Raw genomic sequence first — 26,156 nt, forward strand, 5'->3', positions numbered from 1 at the left:
ATGGAGACATTGGGGTGAGGGCGAATTATGGTTGCTCTTGCCTCTTATGAGGTTCCCTATGCTTACTTGAAATCATTACATCAGTGACAATGTATTAATTGACTCTTTAAAGTACTTTAGGTATCATCATTGGTGTTCTTTTTAGCAACAACCAAAGAAGGCAAGGGGGGATTTAGTCCCATCATAAATGATTGAATCACGAGCAAGAGGTAAATGTAATTAACACCTCGGATCTCGTTGATGAATCGGGTGATGAAGTTCGAGAATCCTCTTCCTCACCTTATCTTAGTTTGAGAAGCATCACTATTGTAGGCCTCGGGCATCCATTTCTAAGGAAGTGGAGCTTGAACTCTTTAGTTAGTTAAGTGAAGGAGTTAATAGAGAGCGACTTTAGAAGAGCGTACACTATCTCATCGAACCTTTTAAGGTGGTCAAAAAGGTGTAGCATATTTGAGCATCCAAAGTACTATACAATAATATTTGAGTCTATAAGGTAGCGACGTGCTCTATTAGGTCAGTGGCACCGTCAAAGGTTTCTATTGATAGGAGGTGGAAGTTAATAGAGATCAACTCTTCCTAAATATCCTAAATAAATGATGATCGACTCGAGATGGATTCGATTTGCCCATCACCCCTACATTGGTGAAAGTCATAATGCATCTCTTTCATGTGTCGATCTACTTACTGTAGTTGGAACTAGAGAGAATTGTCTGTTGAATCATGGGTCTCGAATTCAAGCAGAGCAATGGTGGGGCAGCCTACTAAACTCTACGGTCGGGGAGCGAGGCACTCCCTCAACCAATGGCTCGATAGGTTTTGGATGCCCGTAAGATGCTACTAATTCATCGGGAGGGAGGACCCTAGCAGACGTTGATGCCGGTGATTGTTGAACTATCGATGGTGGCTGAGGCGGTGGCATCACCCATTAGTTTGACCGAGGTAGAAGCAAGGTAATAACATTTATTATACCGACTAACACTTGAATTTGCTAGGTGAGGTTCAAGAATACCTTAGCAAAAATAAGTAGATGGCTCGACGGAACTCCCGAAGATGAGGGCCTAGGGTCATTGAATGAACGCTAGAACTACATTGGTACTCGCGATGAGATGGATTTATCTATATGGGGAAAGGGTGACTACTACTATATTTAAGTAAAAGTAATGTGGGTGTAGAGCCTCATTCGATTGTTCATGGACCAGATCAGCCTATGGATGCTCCTATGATATCGAGCCCTCATTCTAGCACTAAAATATTAGAAAAAACTATTATTGATATCTTCGTTCGTACAACATATCCTTCGGAATATAGCATAGTCTTTCTAAACTCATTATCTACACAAAAATCGAGGTCGAGAGGAGTTTCCTGAGTCAATCCCTCCGATGCTTAAGTTAGTACCGAGATCTTTCTCTCTTAATCTGGAGTTAAGGGTGCATTTTTATACTGACCATGAGGAGAAGGAATATCCCATAAAAATTCTATAAGGAAGGTAATTCGTAATTGACCTGAGTTGTCCCTTGGATTTTCAGGAATATTCCTATGAATATTTTATAAGAGAGGCATTCGTAATCGAATTATCTCTTGGACTTCCAAAAATATTCATGCAAATATTCTGTAAAGAATGTAGTTTGTAACTAATCCAAATTGCCCAAGAAGATAGTTTGTAAATAAGGTAGTTCATAATTGACCTAAACTGCGTAAGAATATTCCACGAGAGATAGCTTAGTAACTGACCGAAGTTGCCTTTTAAACTCTTATCCATATCCATGTGAGCATGAGGGTATTGGGTTTCCTAAGTTTTTATCTTCCTATGCATCTTATGTGGTGTTGAAATGAGTGACGACTAACTAGTTATATATTTGCTAATATTAAGCATCTCTTGGAGCATAATATATGATGATATGCTTTGCCTCACAACTCAGGTCATGACTTGAGCAACAAGTTAGCGCTACGCAGGGAGGCTCAGCCTAACCAATGCTATATAACTCGTAGGAAATGACACACTATTGACATTATGCATATAATTGTTCAGCCTTAGATGACCATAGAGCTAAAAATATGACTTCACAAGTTTAATCCTACATTCAATATTTAATATGACTAGGGTGAGTATAGTATGACATTGATTAGAGTAACAAATTTCTCTCATAAAACCAAAGCATGCATTCATCATCACCTTCTTCTTCTTCTTCTTGACATAGCTATATTTTCGTAAGACCACTGGGCTTGAGTCTGATGGGTATCCCCTGCGCAGTGAACTAAGCAGATTCTGCAGCTACAGAACTGCAATGTTTCCAAGGTTTCAAACTCAATCTCCTTCTCTCGACCAATTAAATTATGGTTAGGTGTGAACTCTATGTAATACAAAACACATTTTTGGACCATTTAATCTCTTCTTGTTATGCATGTAAGATTATATGCACTCAAGAAACTATCAGAGTGCAACATCTCAGCGTAAAAAATGAGAGCTTGACTTGTCATATAAAGCAAGAAAACAATGGTTTTAATCTGCTGGTCTCTCTTATGGTCATGGTTGAGCCTACAACTGTTCAGAGTTGAAAGCCCAGTGAGGAGCACAGTGGACTCCCATAAAACCAAAGCTCGATCACATTAACATGCATTCATCTTCTCAGAGCCATTTAAAGAGAGAGAAACTTGAAGTCCAGTCTAAGCACTCAAAAACACTGATGTTGCCGCTGCTGCTGCTGCTGCTGCTAGCTAACTTGGTATGTACTTCCAACCATTCCCAAGCTGGCTCAGTTCATCACCACCGAACAAAGCCGTGGCCATCAACAGATCAAGAAATCAATAGGTCCTCTCTCTTGCATCATCCGTACCACCGACAAATGCAATCCAAGTGCCCGACAACACCCAACCAACTCGCCATCCTTTCTCGACTACGTCAGGCGGACGAGAACTCAGACCAGGTGTTGGGTCACTCGACAATGATTACTCCACAGGACGATCTCAGTGCTCTCTGGCTTTCCCCTCGCTCCCTCTCTCTCTCTCATCGGTTCAAAAGGGCTTCACAATGGGGATGGTATGTGAGGGGGAGGAAGGACAGGAGATCCCGCCTGGATCTCAAGTCCTTGTCCGTGATGTATGGTGGACACTTTGCTGGACTGCATGCCGGAGGCAATTCTCACGAGAGTGCACTCACCCGCAAATGCCGAGAGGCACAATAACTTGGTGGCGAAGGTTTGGAGTGTTAGTGCTTGTTGGATGCCTTTTCACTTAAAACTTGCTTGGTGTTGATATCCTGTGGGCTGTGTGGTGAAGATGAACTCATCAAAGCTTCAGAAATGGATTGGTCAACTTTCAGGACCCAATATAATAGATCTATTATTGCATTTTAAGCAGCTTTTAGTCCAAGTGCACTAAGGCTGATGCTTTTTGTCTGGTTAAATTGAACTCATGTATCACACACACATATATATATTTATATCTGCTAAATAAATACTTGAAATTGACTATTTGATGCATGCTTTTCTTACAAATTAAGCAATGCTAATGGAAAGACATGATCTTGGAAGGTCAAAAGGACATGATCTTGCAAGGCACAAAGTGATGTAACAGCTCCTCTAATCCCTTAAATCAGAACAAATCTAATAGTGGTGGTAGTTACTTGATACTTGCATTTGCTCCCATAAACATAGAGCAGGTAAGGAGGATCAATGGTGCACTAAGCCCACAAGAGGTGGAAGAACCTGAATCTTTCTGATGGTCTTTAAGATCTGCTTACTAAAAACATGTAGTTCTGCTAATCACAGATCCGTTTTACTTTCAATATATGTAGAGAAAAATTAATATTTTTATCATTAATTTTGAATACTAATTTTTGGAGCTCACTATTCACATAATATAGAAAGGTTGATCCTTAGTATTCTCCTGTATTTGAAGAGAACTGTTCATTTCTTTTAATTCTTTATACAGCGAGTTAATCATACATGCTTTGCACTGACATCATCAACCATACATATTTCTTTTATTCAGAATCCAAAGCTCTCTCTTCCTCATCGTTCTTTCTTGGAATTAAAGTTGCAGAGGGCATTAATGGCCCACAACACCTGACCAAAAGGGGCAAGGAGGCATCCCCTTTCTCCACACAGTCGCATGTCTCTTCCTTTAACCAAGTGTGAGGGAAAGGAGAAGTGAAGAAAGGTGGTAAGCAATGGAGAGGCCTTTCCGAGTCCAAACCTCAACCACATCGTTAGAATGTCTCATGATCATCATCACCCGCAGCTTCTTATCACCAAATTATACTCTCCTATCCACTAAACGAATCCCCTTGCGCTAGTGGCACGCTGAGGGAGAAAGGAAGCCGCGGGAGCACCGAGGGATGGGGATTCCCCTAGCTCCACCCATCGGAGGGCCGTGATTGGACCACGGTAGCCAAGAATCCGCTGACTGGGCGTAGAAGAACGACGGCTCCGCGCTCGGAATAGTCTCCCTCAACGTGGCTCCGCCTGGTTCGTTGAACGCCAATGCAGCAGCACTGTGTCACTAAGTGTTCGACAAAAGGTTTTGTGCCATTCCGCTTGGAGTTTATGCACCCACTGCTGCTTCCAAAGCGGTGCTTGCGTTGTGAAGAATGGCATCTGCGTGATGCGTATGTTTGAGGCTCGAATAGGCGACCAAAGCTAAGCCATACGTGCGGCAAAAAGGAGTGATCTATATATACCAATATATGGATGCGTGTTTCCAAACCATATGAGATTAGATGAATGAGAGAACAAATATATATATATATATATATATATATATAATTCATCAGTATCATATGTCTAAAATTCATCAAAGGGGAAGGAATATGGATGGGGAAAAGCTAAGGGGAAAGTATAGTTGGATGCTAATATTCTTCACTATGGCACTCAACTTCTAAACTATTACGCGTGCCAGTGCTGATGAGCTCTGACTGTACTGGAAATCTTGGATTGGAATTCTCATTGTACTATCAGTAAATCTATTGTTCCAATGAATGGGATTTCCAGCCTACTATCGATAGGTACTTTAAATGATCTTAAAACATTAGCTGGAGGGTTTATTCTTGGAATTTTTCTCGGTGAATGGTCCAAAAACATTCTATGAGACTATTCCACTAATCTTTTCTACGAGACAAGGGAATAAACAGAGTAAGAGAAATAAGTTCCAAAGAGATTACTACACTCTCAGATGTCTTACTCTTTTCATGAAGCAGCAGATTAATTTTGATGACTGTAGTAACGTGCATGCCAAATGTTGGTCTGACCTCTGTAACTCTTCATGAAAACTCCTCCCTCTCTCTCTCTCTCTCTCTCTATGTATGATTTCTATACGGGCTAAGAAGTAACTCAGTGAATGAATGAGTGAGGAGAAAGAAAAGGTAGCTCAAGCAGGAAAAGAGGGTGATACTGTGGAAGCAGTGGAGATGGAGGGCCCTGAAAGCTAAAAGGTTGCGGAGGGAGAGTGAGGAACAGAAGGACAGCCTGCCTTTTTCTCCTACCATAAATACACTGCTATCCTTCCCTCGTTTCTCATCAGCAGCGCTGCTTCTGAGACGAGCGTGGTGGTCGGAGGAGTTGGACAGCTTCTCGTCATTCTATCTCCTTCTTCTCTCAGTTTCAATAACGTTAGCCAAAGCCAATTCACAATCCTTGTTTGAGGTAATTACAGCTCTACAAACTTCTTGTCTATCCTCTCGATCACTTCGTAGTGCTAAACCTCTTCATCTTTGTGGTCTGAAGATGTCGGTCTTGGTGCTGCAAACACCCTTTCAAATGACGAAGTATGAATGGCCGGTGGCGGAGGAGCGATACGAGAGTAAAGATGATGCTGTGATGGCCGTGGAAGACGATGAGGAGCGGCCCGGCCAACTCGACATATGGAGCGCCATCCAGGCGCAGAAGGCTGCCACCGATCCGCCGGCTCCTTATGTTCATCCTCTGGTGAGGCGGTCTTCGAGCTCGCTGAGCCAGAAGAGCCTCCAGACATGCACGGAGAGCCTGGGGTCGGAGACCGGCTCCGACGACTTCTCCTCGTTCCTCGACGAGCTTGATGTCGATTACTTGCCGATGGTTGTGGCGGAGAGAGAAGAAGAAAGCCATGACGTGCACGACAAGCTCGTGATCATTGAGGAACGACGAGTGTGGCGAAACAGAGAAGCAGAGGAGCGCGAAGTGCCGCAACGCAAAGGGAAGGAGCTGACGTCAGTGAACTACCACGGCTCCGTTGGCAGGAGATCAATCCCGAGGCTGTTCCCTCCGCCATTGCCGTCCATCTGCCGCCGCGACGGCGGGCCTTGCCTGCACATGAGGCCCCGTCGCCGGGAAGGCCGACTTCTCGTCGAGGCTGTCAGTGTACCCTCCAAGAACTACCTCCACGCGCAGCGCGAGGGTGGCCGCCTCCTCCTGTCCTTCATCGACGCCACCTTCCACGACCCCTCCTCCGACAGCACAGAACCAGGACAACCACAAGAACAAAATCGAACTGTTGACGAAGAATTGAATGAAACCAAAGAAAATGAAGTAGTAGAGATCGCACGGTTAGAAGAGGAAGATGAAGGGGAAGAGAACTGCTACGAGGAAGGGGAAGACGAAGAGGAGGAAGAAGAGGAAGTGGAAGTAGTCGACAGGGGCACCGTCATCGAGGTCACAGTGAGCACACAACCCCAGCAACCGAGCGGCGGCGCCATGAAGGTCCTCCGCTCTTCCCTTGTCATCAACAAGTTCGTCGGCTGCAATCGACCGAGCAGCAACGCCAGGGTCGACCTTCCGCCGGAATCCGAAACCACCAAAACCAGACTCAACAACCAAGATCAAGCTCCGACAGCAGCTTCAGTCATGCGACGGCCCCCGCCAACAACCGCCACAGCAGCGGCTGCAGTGGTGCTAGCCTCTGTCCTCAGCGGAGATCAAGATGAACACAACTTCGACGGAGCACCACACAGCCACCTGCCTCCGGACAACAAGCTGCTGTTCATCTCGAGGCGGTGGAACCGGGAGGAGCTGCTGCACAGCATGAGCAGGTGCAGCCAGCTGCGCAGGCCATTGTTCATCTGGGAGCCCTGCTGCATCGTCACTTCCTCTTCCTGAGTCACAGCCCTCCATGAATCCATCCTACCTTACCTCATGTCATCTGCCTATTCATCCATCTATCTATCTACCTACCTATTTAAGTTGATATTGTGGTCATTAACATAGTAAGGTCGTCAGGGCAATAAGGCAGAGCGTGTCAAAAGCCTCACTGTTGGGGTTCCTTTGCATCAGCAGGTCTGTCTGCTGCTTTTTGACATCGATGTCTCTGTTTTTTTGGCTCAGTGGTGGCATGTTGACGACACGACAATGGACGATTTGGTATCACTGTGATTAGACATGTTCTGTTCCATGTTGTTTCTGATTGGCTCCAGAATGAGATGGATGTGCTGCTCGTATCACATCTTTCCCTCGTGCGTCTGCTCCAATATAATAATAATAATCGAGCTGAAATGGAATCGAAAGCAATGTGGTTTGAAGGGAAGAAGAGCACACTGTTTCTGATCCAAAGCATGAAACCAGACGAAAGAAGTCAATCTTCTTCCGCACGCCGCTACTGCCCAACTCGATCTTATCCATATGCACCATCCTGGCCGTGCAGTCATGGCTGCATCACATCCATTGCCTGGGAATTCATCTACTTCGACAGCATAATGAAAACAATGGTTCCTCGAGCAATGTTTCATAGCATGACCAATAAGGCCAACAGAGCATCAAGGCACTTTCTGAGCAAGACAAAGGAGGCACTACTGCATTAATATACAGATGTCATGACATACGCAGATGTTCTTTCAGGTCTTTGCCATGACTTTGTGGAATCTATTACGTATGCTTGTATTGTGAAGGCCAATATCGGGTGTTCAATGATACGTAGGATTAAACTAATGAAGCTTTTAGGTATGGCTAAGCAAAAAAGTAGGCTCTATCTGAATAATAGTTTCAGCAATTCGACTCTAATCAATGGTCTGACTCCATAGAATCCATTACTTATTACACAAGCTTAAACCAGTGGTCAAAGAGAGCTCGAGAACTCAAGGCTGAAGCATCTTGCACTGTGGAAAAAATAATGTTGGATGTTCAACTCATATCCACAAGTCATGACGTAAGGAAGATGTAGTAGAATCAACAGGATGACTTTGTTGTAATACTAATGATTTGATATCAAGCTTGTGACTTGAACACTGAAAGCATAAGTCTTTGTGTAGGCCTTTCATGCTTCCTTTTTCTTTTTAATGTCCGTTCAATTATTTTTTACATCTCAAAGTTTTGTTCTTCTATGAGTCAAATGTTCCTTCTCTCAAAAGTACTTTAGCAACGCAACAGTGACATCAACCGCATACTATGATGAAAAGAAAAGGCTAAAGAATAGCCATGACATATTGTCAAGCGAAGTGAAATGATTCAGTAGTGTTTGAGGGAGAAAAAGCAGTGCAAAATAGCAATCACGTTGTCTGGTGACATGAGGAATAATAGTATTATGGGGTTGGATGTTGACCTACTAGTAATGGCAGGGATGATGCATCAGTATAGAATCCAATTGACGATGTGAAGTAGAGCAAAGACAGAGATAAAGGCAAAAGAAAAGAAGGAACCCGAGATGCTTTTTGGCCCTCTCCAGCCACCACCATCCCTTGGCAAAGCCAACTTAACATTTACTGATACCCCGGTAACAAGCTTCTGTGTGCCCTCTCCCACTTCTGCCCTAGTTGTGAACTGTGTGCTTGGCACACATTTGGAAAGTTCAGCACAAGGGTAGGAGGGAAGCAAGCAGCACCAGTGGACATGGGGAATCTGGTTCATCTCTGTACGTCTCCCACGCTTTGGTTCTCTTGTTTGCTTGTGCCAATGGGAGACATGATGGTTCAGGATCCTACAGCTGTGCTGTGTCTGGAATAGGTCACTGGAAGTGCGACAGCCAAGGCCATGATCCCAAGATGAGCAAAAGCATGTTGACATATTACGTAAAGGGGAACTATGAATCACATTGAGCATTCCTGGATTCCTGGGGTCATTTTAGAAACTAAATAGCAAGAAAATAATGATTATAACTGCACCAGAGCCTGTGTGTCAATACTGAGCCAATCACAGCCATGATTCAGCGACTGCAAGCAGTATTAACCCAATCATGGAAAGATAGATGCAGAAAAAATTAAGCCAAGGTGATATAGATCGGAACTTGTTTGTGTCATTCATTATGTATGTACACTTCCATCTTAGTACATTGGGAGTGATCAGATGGACAAATACGTAGTTTAAACTAGCGGATGCGTAAATACTCAAGATCGGCCTCGATGCTCCAACTTATACAGGGCTCATGCCCCTGAACAATCTCCTGATACAGATCAAGGATTACAATGTACATCAATGAGATACTAAGCCAACGAACATCAATTAGCCCTCTTCCCCAAACTCCTTTGTGAATCTCTCGTGCACTTCGAGGTCGGCTTTGCTGACTGTGGGCCTCTGCCTGGCCAAAACTTTTTCGAAATCGTTCCTTGTGATGGGTGGTGGGAGGATCTGTTTAAGCACCCAAAGAAACATGAAATGCTAAGTTAAGCTATGGCCTAATGACAAAATAAGAAAAATACTGATTTTGCATGCACCTTAGCGCCAAGACCTTTCGCAGCAAGCTCCTGCAACGTGGTTTGAACAGCTCCTGGTTGTTTAGGTCCACAGGGCACCCACATGCCATCGCTAGTCTTGCAGAAAAACGTAGCATCTTGAGCTTTTCGTACTGGTTCAAAAAGCACATCCTTCACCTGTTTACACAGGCAGAAGAGACACTTAGCATTGATTATTAGCATTCAGAGAGGAAGAAATTAAATCTCCAGGGGAATCTGAAACCATTAGAAACCACTTACACAAACTGAAATATCAGAACCAGAAAACCCTTCTGTCCTACGAGCCAAGTACTCGAAATCTTTTTCAGTCAAGTTATGAGGGGTGTCACCCAGATGTACCTACATATTCCAATGAGTATAAATTGTAATAATATATTCAAGCTAGAGAATGAGATATGAAACAATGTTTTAAAAAATATTAGGCGCCAAGGTCCCAAAATGCCCAAGGTGCAAGACGTCTGTCAGAACAAAACGAGACGCTCTAAAATATTAAAATATAACAAACATATAATATAATTAATAAATATGATTATATAAATAAAAATACAACATAAATTGAAAAGATCTTAGGTACCAAGTCACATTATCCATCTTCTAATAACAAAAATATCAGAAAACTCAAATAAATAGAGATTAGTAGTGCTAAAATCTAAATAGGGACTATTATATGGTGATAGTAATTAACAATATACTATTAATAGTATTTAATTCACTGTTAACAGTAGTTAGAAACGAGAAAATAATCATTGATGGTGGAAAATGGGGAAGGAAAGAGTGACGGTGACGGAGGAACTTTCGAACGACGGTAGCGGCGACGGAGGAAGCTATGGATGGTGGCGGTAGCAATGGAGAAAGCTTTGGACAACAGCAGGAATGACAGAGGAAGCTGCAGACGACAACGGTGACGACAACAGTAACGACAGAGAATGCTTCAGACGACAGCAAAAGCTGCAGACGATGACGTCGTGGGCGGAGGAAGCTCCAGATGTGTCCATCGGTGGCAGAGAAAGCTCCCTCAATGATGGAAGGAGCTGCACACGAAAGAAACGATGGTGGAGGGAACTACGCACTAAACATAGACCTTCGGACCCATTCGTTAGCGGCAGAGGAAGTGTCAACAGCAAAGGCAGTGGCTGTGCACGATGTAGGGTTTGTGGGTCGAGGTTGAGCAAGGGGGTGAGGGTTTACATGCACAGCTTTAGTAAAGCTATTTAGCTTAGTTTGTTCAATCGAACCAACTAAGCTAGTGTTCAACATAACCAGTCTGGTTCCATTGCTTTGCTTCAACCAGGCACTCGCCTAAGGCGCCGGATGCCTGGGTTCAGGCGAGCAACCAAGCAGCGCTTCATTGAAGCGTGCAGCCTGAACTAGCTTTGAGGCGCTCGTGCCTCACCTCGCCTCACCTGAGCACCTTGGCGCCTATTTAAACCATAGATATAGAACTGTAACGAACTGCTAAGTAGGTAGAACCAGATTATTAGTTAGTATCTATTCACAATACCTTGAACATATGTTGCCTGGCTTTTAGGTCAGGTAGAGGAATATAGATCCGCTTGTCAAAACGTCGACGAATGGCCTGTGCTTAGCAGTTACAAGCACCAATAAGTTACACAAGGAACAACCCAAGAAACAACAAGACATTATCACAATCTAAGCTAACAACCTGATCAAGGGCATAAGGAGTGTTTGTCGCAGCAAGAACAAGAACTTTCTCATCATTGTTTCCCACACCCTGAAGTGGCAAAAGAAAATCACATGCATTTCATAAATAATGACAAGAAATACGATATGCCTCTATTCTAACTTCTAATATGCAAAGGACCAGCAACAAAAGTGAAAAGGCCATGCTAGAAATAATAATTGAATGATAGACAAACAACCTAATCATTCATGTAGAATTCAGAAGATAATAAGTCAAAATTTCCAAGTTCAATGAAGTAATAACCAAAAGTTTATGATAGCATGATGATCCACAACAGTGGTTGAATATCTCAAAAATGACATGAATTTTCTAAATATACAAATGCCAAACCAACTGTTAGTGTAATAAAACAGCTCCATACTTAGCCATGGAAAAGTTCTATAATACAGATGAGGTCTTTTAGGAAATAACCAGTGATGTTGAAATGATGTCCAGTCTCATGCACATGCCTGCAGTCACAAATTCTATTTCTCAATGAAATTCACATATTAATCCTCCATAGATAGGACTAGAGAGTCCATTTCTTGACCTACTAATGTTGCAATTCATTAGTTATCTAAAAGAAGACAGTGGAGTTTTATAACTCTGACGTAATGAATTTGCTTCAAACCATGATTGCTTTCGCTGACTGGATATAAGGTAGATGCTGAAGGGTTTCTTATGCTTGGGTTCATATAGCAATTCCATTTTTCATTTTGGTGCATGCATAGCCTTGTTTGTGAGCATCTTTTTGCTAGAAAAGAATATTCAGTGATGAAGTTGTTGCCTAAAGATGCTACACAGCCATGTGACTGCACACACATATGTGGCTGTACAGATACATTTTAGGACAATGAGCATATGAGCAAATATAATAGCACAACCTTTCATTTTGATGCATTCATAAAAATTCTTTTAGGAATTAAAAATTGTTAATGAACAAGCAGTTGTCTGAGGAGACACGCATGTGTACAACAAGAACATGAGAAATAGCCAAAGATGCTGATGAAAATATCCAAAATCCCAGACAACTAAGTAACAAAGTAACTCCACATGAATAAACATTTAGCTTAGTGAAAGTACAGTCACAATGAAAACTGTGCATGCTAAAAGAAACTATATTAGTAATCAGCATAGATCAAACTTCAATGGAGATATTGAATATGGGCACAAAGTTGGTGTTTATCCCTATGGCTATTGTATAATCACAAATATGAACATAAATGGAAAGTCTATGAGCATTTTAGGCCAAAGCCAACAATAAGCCATCATCAATCTAATGTTCAACAAAACACAAATAGAAAAATATGTTTAATGAAAAGGAGATTGAGAAGCTAACCAGCTTGGATTTCTTAAAGCACAATGGAAGTATATGATAGTAGCAGAGAAGCAAATCAGCTAAGAAAATGGGCAGACATACCTGCATCTGCACAAGAAGTTCTGTCTTTATTCTTCGTGAAGCCTCACTTTCATTACCTTCTCCACGCTGACCACATAGGGAATCTATTTCATCAATAAAAATTATTGAAGGGGCATTTTCACGAGCCATTTGGAAAAGGTTTGCAACCAACTTTTCACTTTCACCCATCCACTTTGAGACCAGGTCTGATGAAGATATACTGCAACATTTAAGAACATGTAAATTTCATCAATTTTCTGCATTACATTATTGTGCGTCTAGCTATTCTTGGATAAGCATATAAGATATCAAGTTTGTCTGTACCATGGAACACATGACTTTTAAGTACACCATGATAATTTTTTTAAAAAAAAGTTCTAATGCCTGAGGCTACAGTCACTGCAGACTCCGCAGAGGAGGAATTAATGAACACAGCCTTACCATTGCACGCGGGGAAGAAGTTTCGACAACTATGGTCATTTAAATAGCAAGGAAGCGACTTTGCTATAACCTCAGGACCAACTGCTTAAAAGCCAGCCGAATGCATAAGGCTCCTCAACCAAACCAGAGATGAGGGAGGGTAAACATATGCAGCCTTACCCCTAAAAAGTATATATGCTATCTTCGTGACTCAAACCTTGATCACTCAGTTCACAAAGGGATCAACTTATAGGCAGAAGTTATTATCTTTGCAAGACAAATTTCATATTCTACAACTTATAAGCAAGCTAAAAAATCTTATACAACTTCTAAATTTGTACTAATTGAGAAATCTAGAAGACAACATCTTAATTTGTGCTGCTATCTCCTAAAATTTGAAAGTTAAAAGAACTTAAACAATAATAGAAAGCTCTTGTAATATAAAACTTTTTTTATCCAGAACATCGACCAGGCTTCAGGATTTAATAAGGAATAGAAAAAAAAATCTCACAAGTATTCAGGTATGTACTTACCCTAACACTCAAATCAAGCAAACTGAACTTGCCTTATTTCACAAGCTGTGCTATAGAGCCCCTTAAGAAAAAGTCATATTCCATGGTGCTACTCCTGTTGAAACTTCCTTTAACCCTATGATGTGTTATGAGTGACAGATGAATGCCTTTCCTTTTCAAGATATTGCATAACAAAATCAAGGATGATATCAGAGATCTATGAGAGGTACATATACATACATAATTAGATACAAGAGATGCTAGATGGAGAAATCCGAGGAAGGCATTATGCAGAAAAGAACTTTGTAAAGAATAGCAACATATGATATCATAAAATCAAATGTTTAAAAAAAGAAAAACAAATCATGCGAGACAAAATTCTTGGAGCAATTATCTACTCAGCAACAAGAGTGCCTCAACCTTTGTTTTGTAAAGCTGGTAACCCATGATGAAAGAAGGCTTTCAGATAACTTAAACGTCCAAGGAATTGACTCCATGTAATGGACAACTAAGCGGGTAAACATCAGGTTTTCATTGGAGTAAAAGAGAAAGGACTGGCAAATGTCACAGAAAAATTCATACTATTATATAGATCCTTAGGACCTAAATATTTTCTTCCCCTCAAAAGACGATAGTATAGGAAGTAATCTGATAGGCATGTTACCTAAAAAATGTTGAATCTGCCTCTGTCGCAACAGCTTTTGCCAAGTATGACTTTCCAGTTCCAGGTGGACCATACAAAAGAAATGCCCTCCATGGCCTTCGTTTGCCTAAGGTTTTGCAAAAAGAACGACACACCTAATTGATTAGTTCTATGTACTTCACTTACAGTGAAAATGCAAGTAGCTCAGCAGAACATGAAACGAGAAAGAACATTTAAATTCTCAGGTGAAGCATTGTGCTTTTGACCTTTGCTTATGGAAGGAACACTAAAATAGTTCTCTGACATGTCAATCTGATGTTTATGAATAAGCATAGTCTAAATTCTTGTTCAGATCAAAATCCAGTAACCATGAATAGAATTCCTGCACAATCCTAATATAGAGAAGAAAAGAAAATTACTAAATCAACGTAGTTAAATCAAAAGAAATTCACTGTGAAAACTTTTTTGCAAAAGTCATCCAAGAAACATTACTCCAGGTATGCATGAAGACATCCTAGGAACATACAACTCAACAACCTAGGCACCAAAAAGCTTAAATATGTCCAGTGCAGTGCTCTACCATATTAGGTAAAAAAAAGCAGTTTCTCACACACACCTTCTTTCATAGAAAGAGTTAAATCAGAAATCAAAGAAGTAGATATTTCTATCCACCAAACTTTTATAACAAATACAATTTTACAATTGGTTTAATTAACAGGTCATGATATCTGATTCATTACAAAAGAAAAGAGTTTGAAAGATGGCATTAGTGACTTTTAGGATATCAATCACGAAGCTATGTTTAAAAGCTCATAATGCTTTTTTATTTTTTGAAAATAAAATTTATTACGACATCAATGCCCTACAAAAAGACCTGGAGAGGTCTGCATACAAGATTTCAGATAAATCAGAAGGAAAGGACTCTACCGAAATACACATAGATTTATCTAATCTAGCATTTTCACTTTGAGTGTAGGTATAGTAAAATATGCATATTTATATGTAGACATATCTCACAAGAGACTTTCAGAATCACAAAGCCAACTAAATCAAGCACATTTGTGTTCTAGCAGCTGGAATGAGCTTTTAGCAGGTATCACATTCTGTGAAAGATATTTCAGTCAACAATATGGTTCCATTCTGTTAAGCAAAACAAATTCCCACTGGATTAATGTTTAACTAGAAATAAATGATATTGCAATAAACATGTGCTCACATCCCTCGGTTAGACAATACTCACACTCCTTGGCAGGACAACAGAAAAGATGACAAACAAGGAATTATAATTCCAAGAAAATCAGTCATAAAACTGATACAGTTCAGAAAACTGTGACAATAAGAACCAATGACACAGATATGCCTCTCAATCATAAATGATGAAGCTTCTAAATCATATCTGGATTACAACTAATCATGAACTGTATGCACATACGTCTCAATCATGAGCTAAACCATTATTTGTGAAGATTGTATAAATCACTCAAACTTTGCATGATTCACACATCGAAAGCATACGTGAATTGTTTGGAACATGTTGAGTAACGAGTACCTAATAATTAATCTTTGTTGCATTAAAATGTCATGTATTATAATCTCAACATCAGAAAGTGAAAAATCAATCTACAAAAGTGCGAACTTTATTATGTAATCAAGTGAGAACGAGAAAGCACAAACCAGTGAAAAACTGAGGGAACTTGACAGGCAAGATGACAGCCTCCTGCAAGGCCTGCTTGGCGCTCTCGAGCCCAGCAACATCATTCCATTTCACGTTGGGCTTTTCCCTGATGATGGCGGAATTGAGGCCAGCACGGAGCTTGGCCTGGTCCTCCCCTCCATCGCCGCCGCTGTCATCCTTAGGCTTGGTCTTAGGCCTGGTGGCAACGGCTGCATCCCCGTTAGCGGCGGGGCCGGAGCCGCCCTCGTCGAGCACGGCCCGGATCTCCTCGGCACGGCGGAGGTACTCGGTAAATTTCTGGGTGATGGCCTCTTTGATCTTGGGGTTCTTCTCGTACTTGAGATGAGTACGGAAATACTCGAGGGCATTCATGTAGAGGGGGAAGGCCTTGACGTAGTTCCCGGCATTGTCCTCCTGCACCGCCTGCCGCACGTACTCGATCGCCTGCTCCTTGAAATTGCTATACATCGCACACGCAAAATTCCTCCCCGATCGATCGAGAAATAACTAAGAGAAACAAGGATCCAAGAACCCTAGAAACCAGCTCCGTATCCCCGATGACCAGAACAAAAAGGGACCTAACCTAATCGAATCGGGAGGCGAGCAGAAACGAAGAAATATATGGTGTGGAGATCGATTAGGGCCGGTCAACACTGGCATCGGAGGATAGATGCAGGGGAGGTGAAGAGGAGGTGGAGGGGGAAGAGGAGGAGGAGCGGCGGTGGCATTAGAAGCGTGTTTGGTTGTCGATTCGGACTCGAGGTTGTGATTTGGCTCCTGTGTCACAACCGGGCCACCGAACAGGACAGGGCCCCTGTCGTTGGTTACCAGATAGCCTAATTCATAAGCCTACCGTTGGGCCCACTGAGATGACCACTAAAAATTCAGCGACAATCGTTGAGACAGCTGAGCCGGCCACGTGGACTTTGGCCGTGGGTGGATATTGCTTGGGTCATGGTCCACATACAGAACACGCCACGGAAGCGCGTCCGACAGTAGCGACGGCGCAGGCCAAGTCAGCATAGGAGATTGGGACGAAAACATATAAATTGTCCCTATAAATTAATATAAATTAAAAAGGTTCAACAATGATAATTTCTTCTTCAGAACAAAAACTTTTAGTGTTTGATTTATATTGCATGAAGTTTATTTCATGTACATGTCGAATCTCGATTAAACTCGTATTAGATGTGAGCTAATTTTTTTATTTTATTATTTTATATAACAAAAAAAATCTAGATATAATTAATAGAATCCGACACCTAAATTTGTGCCCATTAAATTTGGATGTTTCATAGTGACAATTATGTGGAACTTGCAAGCTGTTTTAATGATCACATAGTACGGTTTCTTTAAAGAAGTAAACAACACCCACATAAATATAGAGTTTAATCAATAAGTTTATTAATTGTTATTGTGGTTATTCCTTTTCAAGAACCGAAGTGGCATAGGTGAAACGAACCGAAGACATATAAGCGAAACGGTACCCCCACATCGTATCACCAACGACCATTTTCGATTCTGCTGCCACGCTCCGCGTCAAGCCATGATGGTGGCGGAGAATACGCACAGCCGCCTCTTCCTTCTCTTTCTGTTCTCCTTACTCACGCTCTCCACATCCCCAGCCATGTCTCTTCACCCCGAGGTGCAGAGCACCGGATACCCCACTACCGCCACGCTCGACGTCTCCACAAGCCTCGCTCAAGCCCACCTTGCTCTCTCGTACCGCCCCCCCTCCTCCACCGAGCTCCCTTCCCACCTCCTCCCTTATGACCCCTCCTCCGCAATCTCCGTCGCCCTTCACTCGCGAGACTTCCTCCCCTCGTTCGTTGGCTCCTCCGCCCACGGCCACCCCGACTATAAGGCCCTGACCCTCGCTCGCCTGTTCCGCGACGTAGCCCGCGTCCGCTCTATCGCGGTCCGCGCCACCCTCGCCTTCGGCGCTGTCGCCGACTCCGTTCTGAATCCCAACACGGACGTGAAGGCCCTCCAGATCGCCGCCGTGAACTCGATTATGGGTTCTGTTATCTCCGGGGCCAGCATGGGAAGCGGCGAGTACTTCTCCAGGGTGGGGGTCGGCAGCCCTCCAAAGCCCCTCTACATGATCCTCGACACCGGCAGCGACGTCAGCTGGGTCCAGTGCCTTCCCTGCGCCGACTGCTACGAGCAGTCCGACCCCGTCTTCGACCCCTCCGACTCCTCCTCTTACACCCTCCTCTCTTGCGACTCTTCCCTATGTCACTCTCTCGCCCTCTCTGCTTGCCGCAACTCCACATACTCCTCCTCCGGCCCCGCCGCCGCAGCCGATGAAAGATGCCTGTACCAGGTCATGTACGGCGACGGGTCCTACACCGTCGGGGACTTCGCCACCGAGACGCTGACATTCGGCGGCTCGGCCTCGGTCTCGGAGGTGGCCATGGGTTGCGGCCACGATAACGAGGGGGTTTTCGACAGCGCGGCCGGGCTGCTGGGCCTGGGCGGCGGGCCACTCTCTTTTCCCACCCAGATCTCGGCCCGTTCCATCACCTACTGCCTCGTTGATCGTGACTCCAACGCCTCCTCCATCCTCAACATCAGCACCGCCGCCTCCACCCCCTCGTCGACCTTGACGGCACCCCTCCTCCGCAACCCTCTACTGGACACCTTCTACTACGTCGAGCTGACGGGTATTAGCGTGGGCGGGAAAATGCTGCCCATCCCGCCGTCGGCTTTCGCGATAGACGAGAGCACCGGAGCCGGGGGCGTGATTGTGGATTCCGGCACGTCGGTAACGCGGCTGCAGGAAGCGGCGTATGCTACGCTGCGGGACGACTTCCAGGCGCAGATGGACGCTCTACCGCCGGCGGAGAGGATGATACCGTTCGACACGTGCTACAACCTGTCATCGCGGGCGAGCGTGACGGTGCCGTCGGTGGCGTTCCACTTCCCGGAGGGGAAGGCGCTGCTGCTGCCAGCGAAGAACTACCTGATCCCGGTGAACGACGAGGGCACCTACTGCCTGGCCTTCGCACCTTCCCCGGTCGCGTTCTCGATTATCGGTAACGTACAGCAACAGGGGACACGTGTCATATTTGACCTCGTCAACGACCGGGTGGGCTTCACCCCTGATATGTGCTGAGGCTGTCACACCAGCAACCGAACACGGTTACCGGCAGCAATAACAACAGTGATTGTAATAAGAAAACAAAACAGGGTATTTTTACCTTGGACAAAAAAAGAAGAAGACGATGATGATTGGACTGAAAGATAGAAGCATGAATTATATTTTCAAGGTCATAACAGCATCAAGGTTACATGGTTTCTCCATTATTTGCTAATAGTACATAAGATTCATCGGCTGTCTCAGCCGGGAAAGGAAGACCATGCAACCTGAAACAAGGTGAGTGAGACGAAGATGATGATGAGAACTTCGTTACACGTTGCGTTTTGAACCCCAACGCTGCTTTGGAGTCGTAAGAAACCTAACCAAGGTGTTCACCAACTTCCCCTTCTTGTGAACCGAGGATGGAGGAGTGAAGGCGGAGCTCGGCCGCTGCTTCGTTGAATTCGACTTTCTTGAAGCATGAAGCCTCCTCGATGTCCCTGAGACACCGCTTACAGTAAGCGATCTTCTCGGCATCGCTATCGCAAGCTTCATGTCATGAGACTGGACAAGCTTCTGCTCTCGTTCTTCTTCATGGTGATTTATCTCCTTCTTGATCGCCTTCTTAAGAACCGATCCTTTCTTTGGCTTGGAAAGTGATTCCCTTTCGACTGGCACAAGCACCCAGCTCTGCGTCGGATCAGTTTCAGCGTTCATTCTTCTCTCCTCGGTTTTAGCCTTCAACGCTTCCATCCATGCTTGAGCCGCTGCCACCTTTTTGTCCGCAACTTCCTGAGCTGCCTTTGCCTGCTTAGTCAAATAGTAGTACTCGAACTTGGAGATGGTAATGGTGGAGCTCCAAATAGATGAGATTGCCCTTTCCCTCATGGTGCTTTCGGTAATCGCCTTCAGCCCCTCGAGAGCGTTCGCTTCTGCTGCTTTCACCGTGTTGAGCTCCTCCATTGCCTCCTGAAGCCTTTCTTTTAGTGACTGAGTGTACATTCTGGTCTTCTCGGTCTCCATTCTCACTGCTTTAGTTTCTTCAGAGACCAGTTCTGCTTCCCTCTTCGCTGCATCTATGTCGGAGTGGAGCTGTTGCAGTGCGGCTGAGAGATTTGCGACTATTGCATCAGCTCTCTTCTCCGCCATCGAAGCAGATTCCATCTTCGACATGGCTTTGTGTAGCTTGGTGTTGAGAGTCTCAAAGCAGGAATCAGAATTCTGCTTCGCTCTGCTCGATTGCTCCTTTCCATCAGCAATTCTTATCAGTTCCTTCCTTATGCCATCCATTTCATCCATGAGTTTGTACCCTTCTTCTTTAACAGTCGATAATTCATTCTTGGCTGCCTCCAACTCCGCCTTGGTCGATCGTAACAGAGAGATATCAGTCTCCTGCTCTTCCTCCATTCTACCAGTGTCTTCTACCAAATATGTCTTTTGATAGCTCTTCTCTGCTGCTCTAATGAACTCCATCTCATTCTGCAAGGCATCGACATCCAAAGAAGTTATCATTAGCGTCGCCTGCAGCTGCTTGGCAGAAGTAATCTCTCTGCGGAGGCCATCAATTCTGGAGTTAGCTTTTCGCACGCTTTCAGTGAAATGAGCTGCTTCTGCCTCTCTTTGAGCTTCTAAGCGTCTGAACTCTCCGTCGGCCTCGATTCTAGCAAGATCAATGAATTCTTGCTCTACATTTACTTCGTCGATCTCCCTTCGTAGCTCTTCTTTGTACCTCGAATACGACCGAGCCTCTGCACTCGAGGATTCAATCTCCGACCGAGCTCTGGCTTTCTCCTGTAAAGCGGAAGCAATGTCGAGTTTAAGGCCGCATATTTGCTGTTTGACATCATCCACTTCTCTCAAAATTTCGGTATACTGGCGGCTGCTTTTCGGAGGAAGGATCATGAGTTGTTCATCTTCACTCGTGTCAGAATTCTTCAGGCTTTGGAGCTTCAGCTTGTAGGTGATGGCTTTGGCGTGAGCTTCCTCGATCCTTATCGTTAAGTCTTTTGCTTCGTCGTCGGCGACGCAGAGCTCAGATAGCAACTGAACCTTTTCTCTTTCAGCGACTTTCTTCCTGTTGATCAACTTGTTCACCTTCATCTCAGCAAAGATGAGCTCTTTGCATTGCGAAGACAAATCCTTCAGACAAAAAAAAGTGGAGATCTTGCAGTCAGATAGAAACAAGTGTATTCCGCAAAATATAATCAGTTACCTCCGGGAGGGGAGCGCGGTTGCTCTCCATTTGAGCTCTGCTTGGCCAAACTAGAACAGAAGAAAGGACATCAAATTTAGACAAAAGTTATGCTCAAGATTCATCACATTATACAACGAAGAATGGGAAGAACAGATACACCTGTGGCCTTAATCGTGAGTCCTGTATGGGAGAACTTGATAGACTCCTTGCACCTCGGAAAGACACCCTAATAAGTACATACAACCTTCGGCATACTCTCTGGCAATGATTGGGATTTGGCAGTGTGAGTGCCTTCATAAGAAGACGACGACAAAGACGTGAGCCGGTCACGTCGCACGTAGCAAAACCATTGCCACAAGTTTCTCAGCACATTTTTTAGTACATGACCTTTTTCTTTTTGGACACATACACACATGTACGTATGGAAGAACATCGTCCGCCAAAGTTGTCATTGTAATCAGATTGGAATCTTCTGGATGGTATCTTCGTACTTCAGTATTTGGTGAAGATGTATACGAAAAAACATAGTCACTGGGCATATTTAATTTTAAAAATAATTTAATACATAGAAAATAATTTAAAATTATATATAGTAAAAATTAAAATACTAAATCTAATTTAAAAAATTGTAAAAAATAACAAAAACTTAAATTAAGGTCATTTAAATAATCTTTCATTATATTACAAATCGATTCATATGGGTTATCTAAAAATCGATCAGGTTAATCGATTTTATTTGATTTTTTTAATTTATCTAATCTAATAATTAAATCGGATCGATTAATGACCCAATTCTTGAATTTTTCGTCCGGTTAGGTCTGGTTCTTATACCGAATCGTTTGAAATACATGTATAATAGTATAGTCTACCTTTAGTTTGGACCACAATTTGTAGCTATACAACATTGCAATCGGAATTCGAAGAAAATAGACTGTAGATATTTTGGGCCAGACGGGAGATATTTTGGAGGAGAAGCCATTCACTTTCTGCCACGTACGTGAGAAAATAGCCTGTACGACGAGCAGAGGCCAAGACTCGTCCTATCTTATCCAACGACGTCTCGGCTGTGGTAAGGAGGGCCGAAACCAACAGGTCAACAGTATCGTTTTCTGTGGACACCTCATCCAATACTGCTGCTACGAGGCCCGCGGTCTCACGGTCACCATCGGCCAAGACAGCTACCATATCCTTCTCTGCTAAGTGGCCCGTTCCATAGCCCAACGGGCTGTGTTGTTGAGCTGTCGTCTCATCTTCACAAGATCTCTGTCATCATCGCGGCCTGTCCTCGAACGGTGGGTGATGTGAGGAGGCTTCTCGTTTGGAGCCGATGGTGTTGCGTGCATCACGAGGCAGCCAAAACATGATACCATGGAGGAGAGGAGAGGAGAGGAAATCTGCCGGTGTTGTGCCGCCGCCCGCTGTTTGCGGTGCATGACCAGGTGGCGACCGTCTCTTGCGTGTCGTGTCTGCTGTGAATTCCCCCACACGCTGGCCTCCCGTCCGCTTCGTCCCGACTTAGGTTGTGTAGAAGATGACAACACAACCTTGGGTGACTCCAGTGATGGTGGGGGGTGCAACACAATCCTTGCGTGTAGAATATTTCGCATCGATGACGTAGAAATATGTGCAGTCCTGCTTGGAGGCCCCATTTACATGAGCAAAGGAGAACGACGATACCTACTGACACTATAAAATTAGATAATACGGTAAGTGTGGTGCAATAATGAGTTTTGCCTTCCCAACGCCCTCATCAAACACATGATCGGCACTAAATGCTCAGCATGGGGTGGGCTTGACGAACGTACGAAAGACAAGTTCGACGGCCCCGTTACCAATTATTGAGGTGCGTGGGAGGGACCATCGGCCATTGTTTGGTGTGCCATCAGAAATAATGGAGGGTGGAGCCGAGGGCATGGCCACCCTAGTGCTGTGACAGAAACTACACATTGTGCAAGCAGGAGGAGGAGGAGACGACCTTGTGCTTAGGTTTCGGAAGCTTATAATGTCATTTTCCATCTTTGCAGGAGCTGAGCATCGATATATGGCGAAGCTGTTGCCATGTGATGGGCAATGAGATGTGTCTCAGAGTCACCATAGGATCGACATCATTAACAACACATGTCGATCGACTCTGCTACTGTTCTTGCTGAAACAACATGCTGGGTGTTGTGGAGCTGTCTTTTCCACCCACCATTAGACGGTGGTCTTGTACTGTGATAGCTACCTTCACCTAATGGACTTGATTACACTTTGCCGCTGCCGTCCCGTTTCTTCTTCCCTGCACTGCACTAAATGGAGTTCCGTTATGCACCATTTGTTGTTCTCTAGTAGACTCTTTTTTTTTTTTTTTTTGACCCGGGGAAAGAAGACAAAAACTTGTCTCAATCTATTAGAAACTAAGAAATAAAAAAAGCTCTGATGACTTTATTGAAGAGTAATTTATTTAAAAGAAAAATTATCTTTGAGAAAATCTCACATTAATTTTTTAAAATTATCAAAAGGACATCTTCTTTTTCATAAATGATAGCTTTACTCTTATCCTTCGAATTACATTCCTCTTGCATTGCCCTTGTGCCACCTAAATTAATTATATTTCCTCCCTTTTATCTTATTAGATTTATCGTTATTTTTGTCCCTATGCAATCAATAATGATGATAGACTCTCCCTTGTTCATGATGATTATGGCCGAGGATGACAAGGGTCATTATTATCGAACTCTTCCCTTCTTCACATGAGAGCGACAAGAGCCCTTTCCTTCCTCATGTGAGATCGAGACAAGTTTAATGAAATGGGCAAAGATAATGATAAGTCTGATGAGACATAATGGACATAATGGAGGGGATGATAATCGAAAGTGAAGGCACTCATAGAGATAAGGATGTATTGATTTCTTTAAGTGATGAAATTTTTAAAAGTTAAGACATGTTATAAAAATTTCTCAAACATAAGGGCTGTTTTCACAAATTCATCTTATTTAATGTGGTAGAATACCTCTCCTTTCTTTCAGCTTTATATTATCTCTCATCTTAAATGTATATACAAAACATCACGTGAGCTATTTATTTATAAAATGATAAACTTAATACTTTGAATCCAATTATGATAGAGACTTCTATTATGACTAGACTTCTAAACTAAAATGCTATATGATCATAAAGCTTAATTTAATATTCAAACATCCATCCCTAAATTAAACTTTGTAAAAATACATTATGAAAAGCATCGAAGTTTATGCTATCTCCTTCGATGTGTTGTGTGTAGCACTTTCTAAAATTTATTCTAACTCATGCAATCCAAAATAGTCTTTCATGTGCTTTATCTATCGTATTGATCTTGATAAATTATAAAATTCTAAAACCAATAATGTCAAGTTTCTTAAACCGGTCTCCAAATACGAAATAAATTTGATCAACATAATCATTTGGATAGATTTCTAACCTTTTTATAGTAAAATATTAATTAGTCTTTATATGTGCTTCATAATGATAATCCTTATATCAACATTGGTAACATATTCTTCTGAATATTCACAACGAAATATGAATATTACTTGTATCTTCAATTTTAGATAAATATATCGAGATATATATATATATTTTTTTTCACTTGATGAAAGATCCTCTATTTCTTTTAATTTCACGTCAAGCACTTGTTCTAATTTATTTTCAGATATCTTCTGATTAGATTCGAGAGATCTACGAATTCTAATTAAGTTCCAAAATAAATTATAAAAATAATCATCGTAACCAAAATTTCAATCTGGTCATCAAGATTTGCGTGTCGTGTGCGTACAAACGTCCAATCGAAGACTTGGGACGGTGCTCCTATCCCTGGATAGACGTTACACGAGTCTTCTCTTGTTTCTTCCTCGTAATTTCTTTTAGATTACGGATGATGTTGCTTTTGTCGTCAAAGCGAAGGGTGTTTGGTTGTCAAAGTCGCCACCTTTGCCCGCAATCCATGGTGTTCACGACCGGAAGGGTGTTTGGCAGCTCCTGTTTCCTGACCTCGCGGTAGATTCACATTGGCGGACAAATGATCCCCAATTTTATCCTCGGAAGTTTCGTGATTTATGATTGCGTCGACATAAATGATTCTACTGTTGTTCTTAATCAGCTTCACAGGCGGTTGAGGGATTCTAAATGACGTTTTGGTCATCCACACCGTCGTCATAACGCTGGCATCTTTTTCAACAGCAACACTGTCGTCAATGATGTTTTCGCGAGGTTGAGAATCCCTACTGCGAGTTGGCTTAATTTTCATGTCAAAAGTCCGGGGTGGGGGGCGGCAGTAGCTCCTCTATAAATAGGTAGCTCGATCCTCCACTTGTGCCATCGTCTCATCTCCTCCTGCTCGCTACTAATTAAGCTTCTTCCAAGATGAAGTCCTCGGTTGTGTTCTTCTGCGTGATCGCGGCCCTGCTCCTCCTCCGCGCCCCGACATCGGTGGAAGCGGCGACGTGCAACCCAACGGAGCTGACGCCCTGCGCGGCGGCCATCTTCAACTCTTCGCCGCCCAGTAGTCTGTGCTGCTCCAAGCTCAAGTCTCAGGCGCCTTGCTTCTGTCAGTACCAGAAGAACCCCAGCTTGAGCAGATACATCAGCGGGGGACGGAAGGTGGCCGCAGCTTGTGCCGTACCAGTTCCAAGCTGCTGACTCCGCTCGTACCCTCCAAGGATCTTATATATGCCTACTATATCCATGCATCGTGGTCATGAATAAGAAACACCGTCAGCGGTCAGTGCCCGCGTGACACTCACCGTGAACGTCGATGTCCGCTATTTGTTTGTGTCGTTACTTCAGTCAAGATATATGGAGGCCGGCTTTATGAGTATACGCTCCTTCCGCTTTTACTCTTCTTCTTCTTCTTCTTCTTCTTCTTCTTGGTTGGAGCTTCAAACAGAAGTTGGCATACAAAGATG

General features: G+C 43.3%; 4 protein-coding genes and 1 long non-coding RNA gene across 6 annotated transcripts; 3 read left to right on the forward strand and 2 right to left on the reverse strand.

Moving 5' to 3' along the window:
• Positions 1–5,381: 5,381 nt before the first annotated feature.
• LOC103982834 (protein FAF-like, chloroplastic) lies at positions 5,382–7,368 on the forward strand. Its single transcript, XM_009399877.3, has 2 exons — positions 5,382–5,639; positions 5,721–7,368. The coding sequence occupies exon 2, from the start codon at positions 5,721–5,723 to the stop codon at positions 7,065–7,067; it is 1,347 nt and encodes a 448-aa protein (XP_009398152.2). The 5' UTR covers positions 5,382–5,639; the 3' UTR covers positions 7,068–7,368.
• Positions 7,369–9,172: 1,804 nt separating this feature from the next.
• LOC103982833 (protein SUPPRESSOR OF K(+) TRANSPORT GROWTH DEFECT 1) lies at positions 9,173–16,704 on the reverse strand. Its single transcript, XM_009399876.3, has 8 exons — positions 15,958–16,704; positions 14,305–14,410; positions 12,730–12,928; positions 11,292–11,360; positions 11,130–11,204; positions 9,869–9,967; positions 9,611–9,766; positions 9,173–9,524 (listed from the first exon to the last, which is right to left on the reverse strand). The coding sequence occupies exons 1-8, from the start codon at positions 16,424–16,426 to the stop codon at positions 9,399–9,401; spliced, it is 1,299 nt and encodes a 432-aa protein (XP_009398151.2). The 5' UTR covers positions 16,427–16,704; the 3' UTR covers positions 9,173–9,398.
• A 797-nt stretch (positions 16,705–17,501) lies between these two features.
• Positions 17,502–19,094, forward strand: LOC103983456 (protein ASPARTIC PROTEASE IN GUARD CELL 1-like). Its single transcript, XM_009400668.3, has one exon. The coding sequence runs from the start codon at positions 17,505–17,507 to the stop codon at positions 19,074–19,076; it is 1,572 nt and encodes a 523-aa protein (XP_009398943.2). The 5' UTR covers positions 17,502–17,504; the 3' UTR covers positions 19,077–19,094.
• Positions 19,095–19,192: 98 nt separating this feature from the next.
• Positions 19,193–21,500, reverse strand: LOC135666544 (protein PLASTID MOVEMENT IMPAIRED 2-like). Of its 2 annotated transcripts, none has more exons than XM_065178146.1 (3): positions 21,394–21,500; positions 21,253–21,302; positions 19,193–21,179 (listed from the first exon to the last, which is right to left on the reverse strand). In XM_065178146.1, exons 2-3 carry the CDS (start codon positions 21,280–21,282, stop codon positions 19,371–19,373), a joined length of 1,839 nt encoding a protein of 612 aa, XP_065034218.1. In that variant the 5' UTR covers positions 21,283–21,302; positions 21,394–21,500; the 3' UTR covers positions 19,193–19,370. The 2 variants fall into 2 exon arrangements, with proteins under 2 accessions (XP_065034218.1, XP_065034212.1); XM_065178140.1 differs by having other exon boundaries at positions 19,193–21,203; positions 21,394–21,473.
• Positions 21,501–24,988: 3,488 nt separating this feature from the next.
• On the forward strand, positions 24,989–26,068 carry LOC103982831 (uncharacterized). The gene is made up of 2 exons (XR_010509817.1): positions 24,989–25,248; positions 25,352–26,068. It is a non-coding gene; the product is annotated as an uncharacterized LOC103982831 (long non-coding RNA).
• The last annotated feature ends 88 nt before the right edge of the window (positions 26,069–26,156 follow it).

Source organism: Musa acuminata, chromosome BXJ1-4 (assembly GCF_036884655.1).
Source record: "Musa acuminata AAA Group cultivar baxijiao chromosome BXJ1-4, Cavendish_Baxijiao_AAA, whole genome shotgun sequence".
NCBI lineage: Eukaryota > Viridiplantae > Streptophyta > Magnoliopsida > Zingiberales > Musaceae > Musa > Musa acuminata.

Coding starts and splice junctions, on each gene's coding strand:
- LOC103982834 (XM_009399877.3), top strand. CDS start 5,721: ATGTCGGTCTTGGTGCTGCAAACACCCTTTCAAATGACGAAGTATGAA.
- LOC103982833 (XM_009399876.3), bottom strand. CDS start 16,426: ATGTATAGCAATTTCAAGGAGCAGGCGATCGAGTACGTGCGGCAGGCG. Junction 12,929..14,304: donor GCAGATTCAACATTTTTTAG/GTAACATGCCTA, acceptor TAAATGTTGCAG/TATATCTTCATCAGACCTGG. Junction 9,968..11,129: donor CCAGGCAACATATGTTCAAG/GTATTGTGAATA, acceptor TGGAATATGTAG/GTACATCTGGGTGACACCCC.
- LOC103983456 (XM_009400668.3), top strand. CDS start 17,505: ATGATGGTGGCGGAGAATACGCACAGCCGCCTCTTCCTTCTCTTTCTG.
- LOC135666544 (XM_065178140.1), bottom strand. CDS start 21,282: ATGGAGAGCAACCGCGCTCCCCTCCCGGAG. Junction 21,204..21,252: donor ACCGCGCTCCCCTCCCGGAG/GTAACTGATTAT, acceptor TCTGACTGCAAG/ATCTCCACTTTTTTTTGTCT.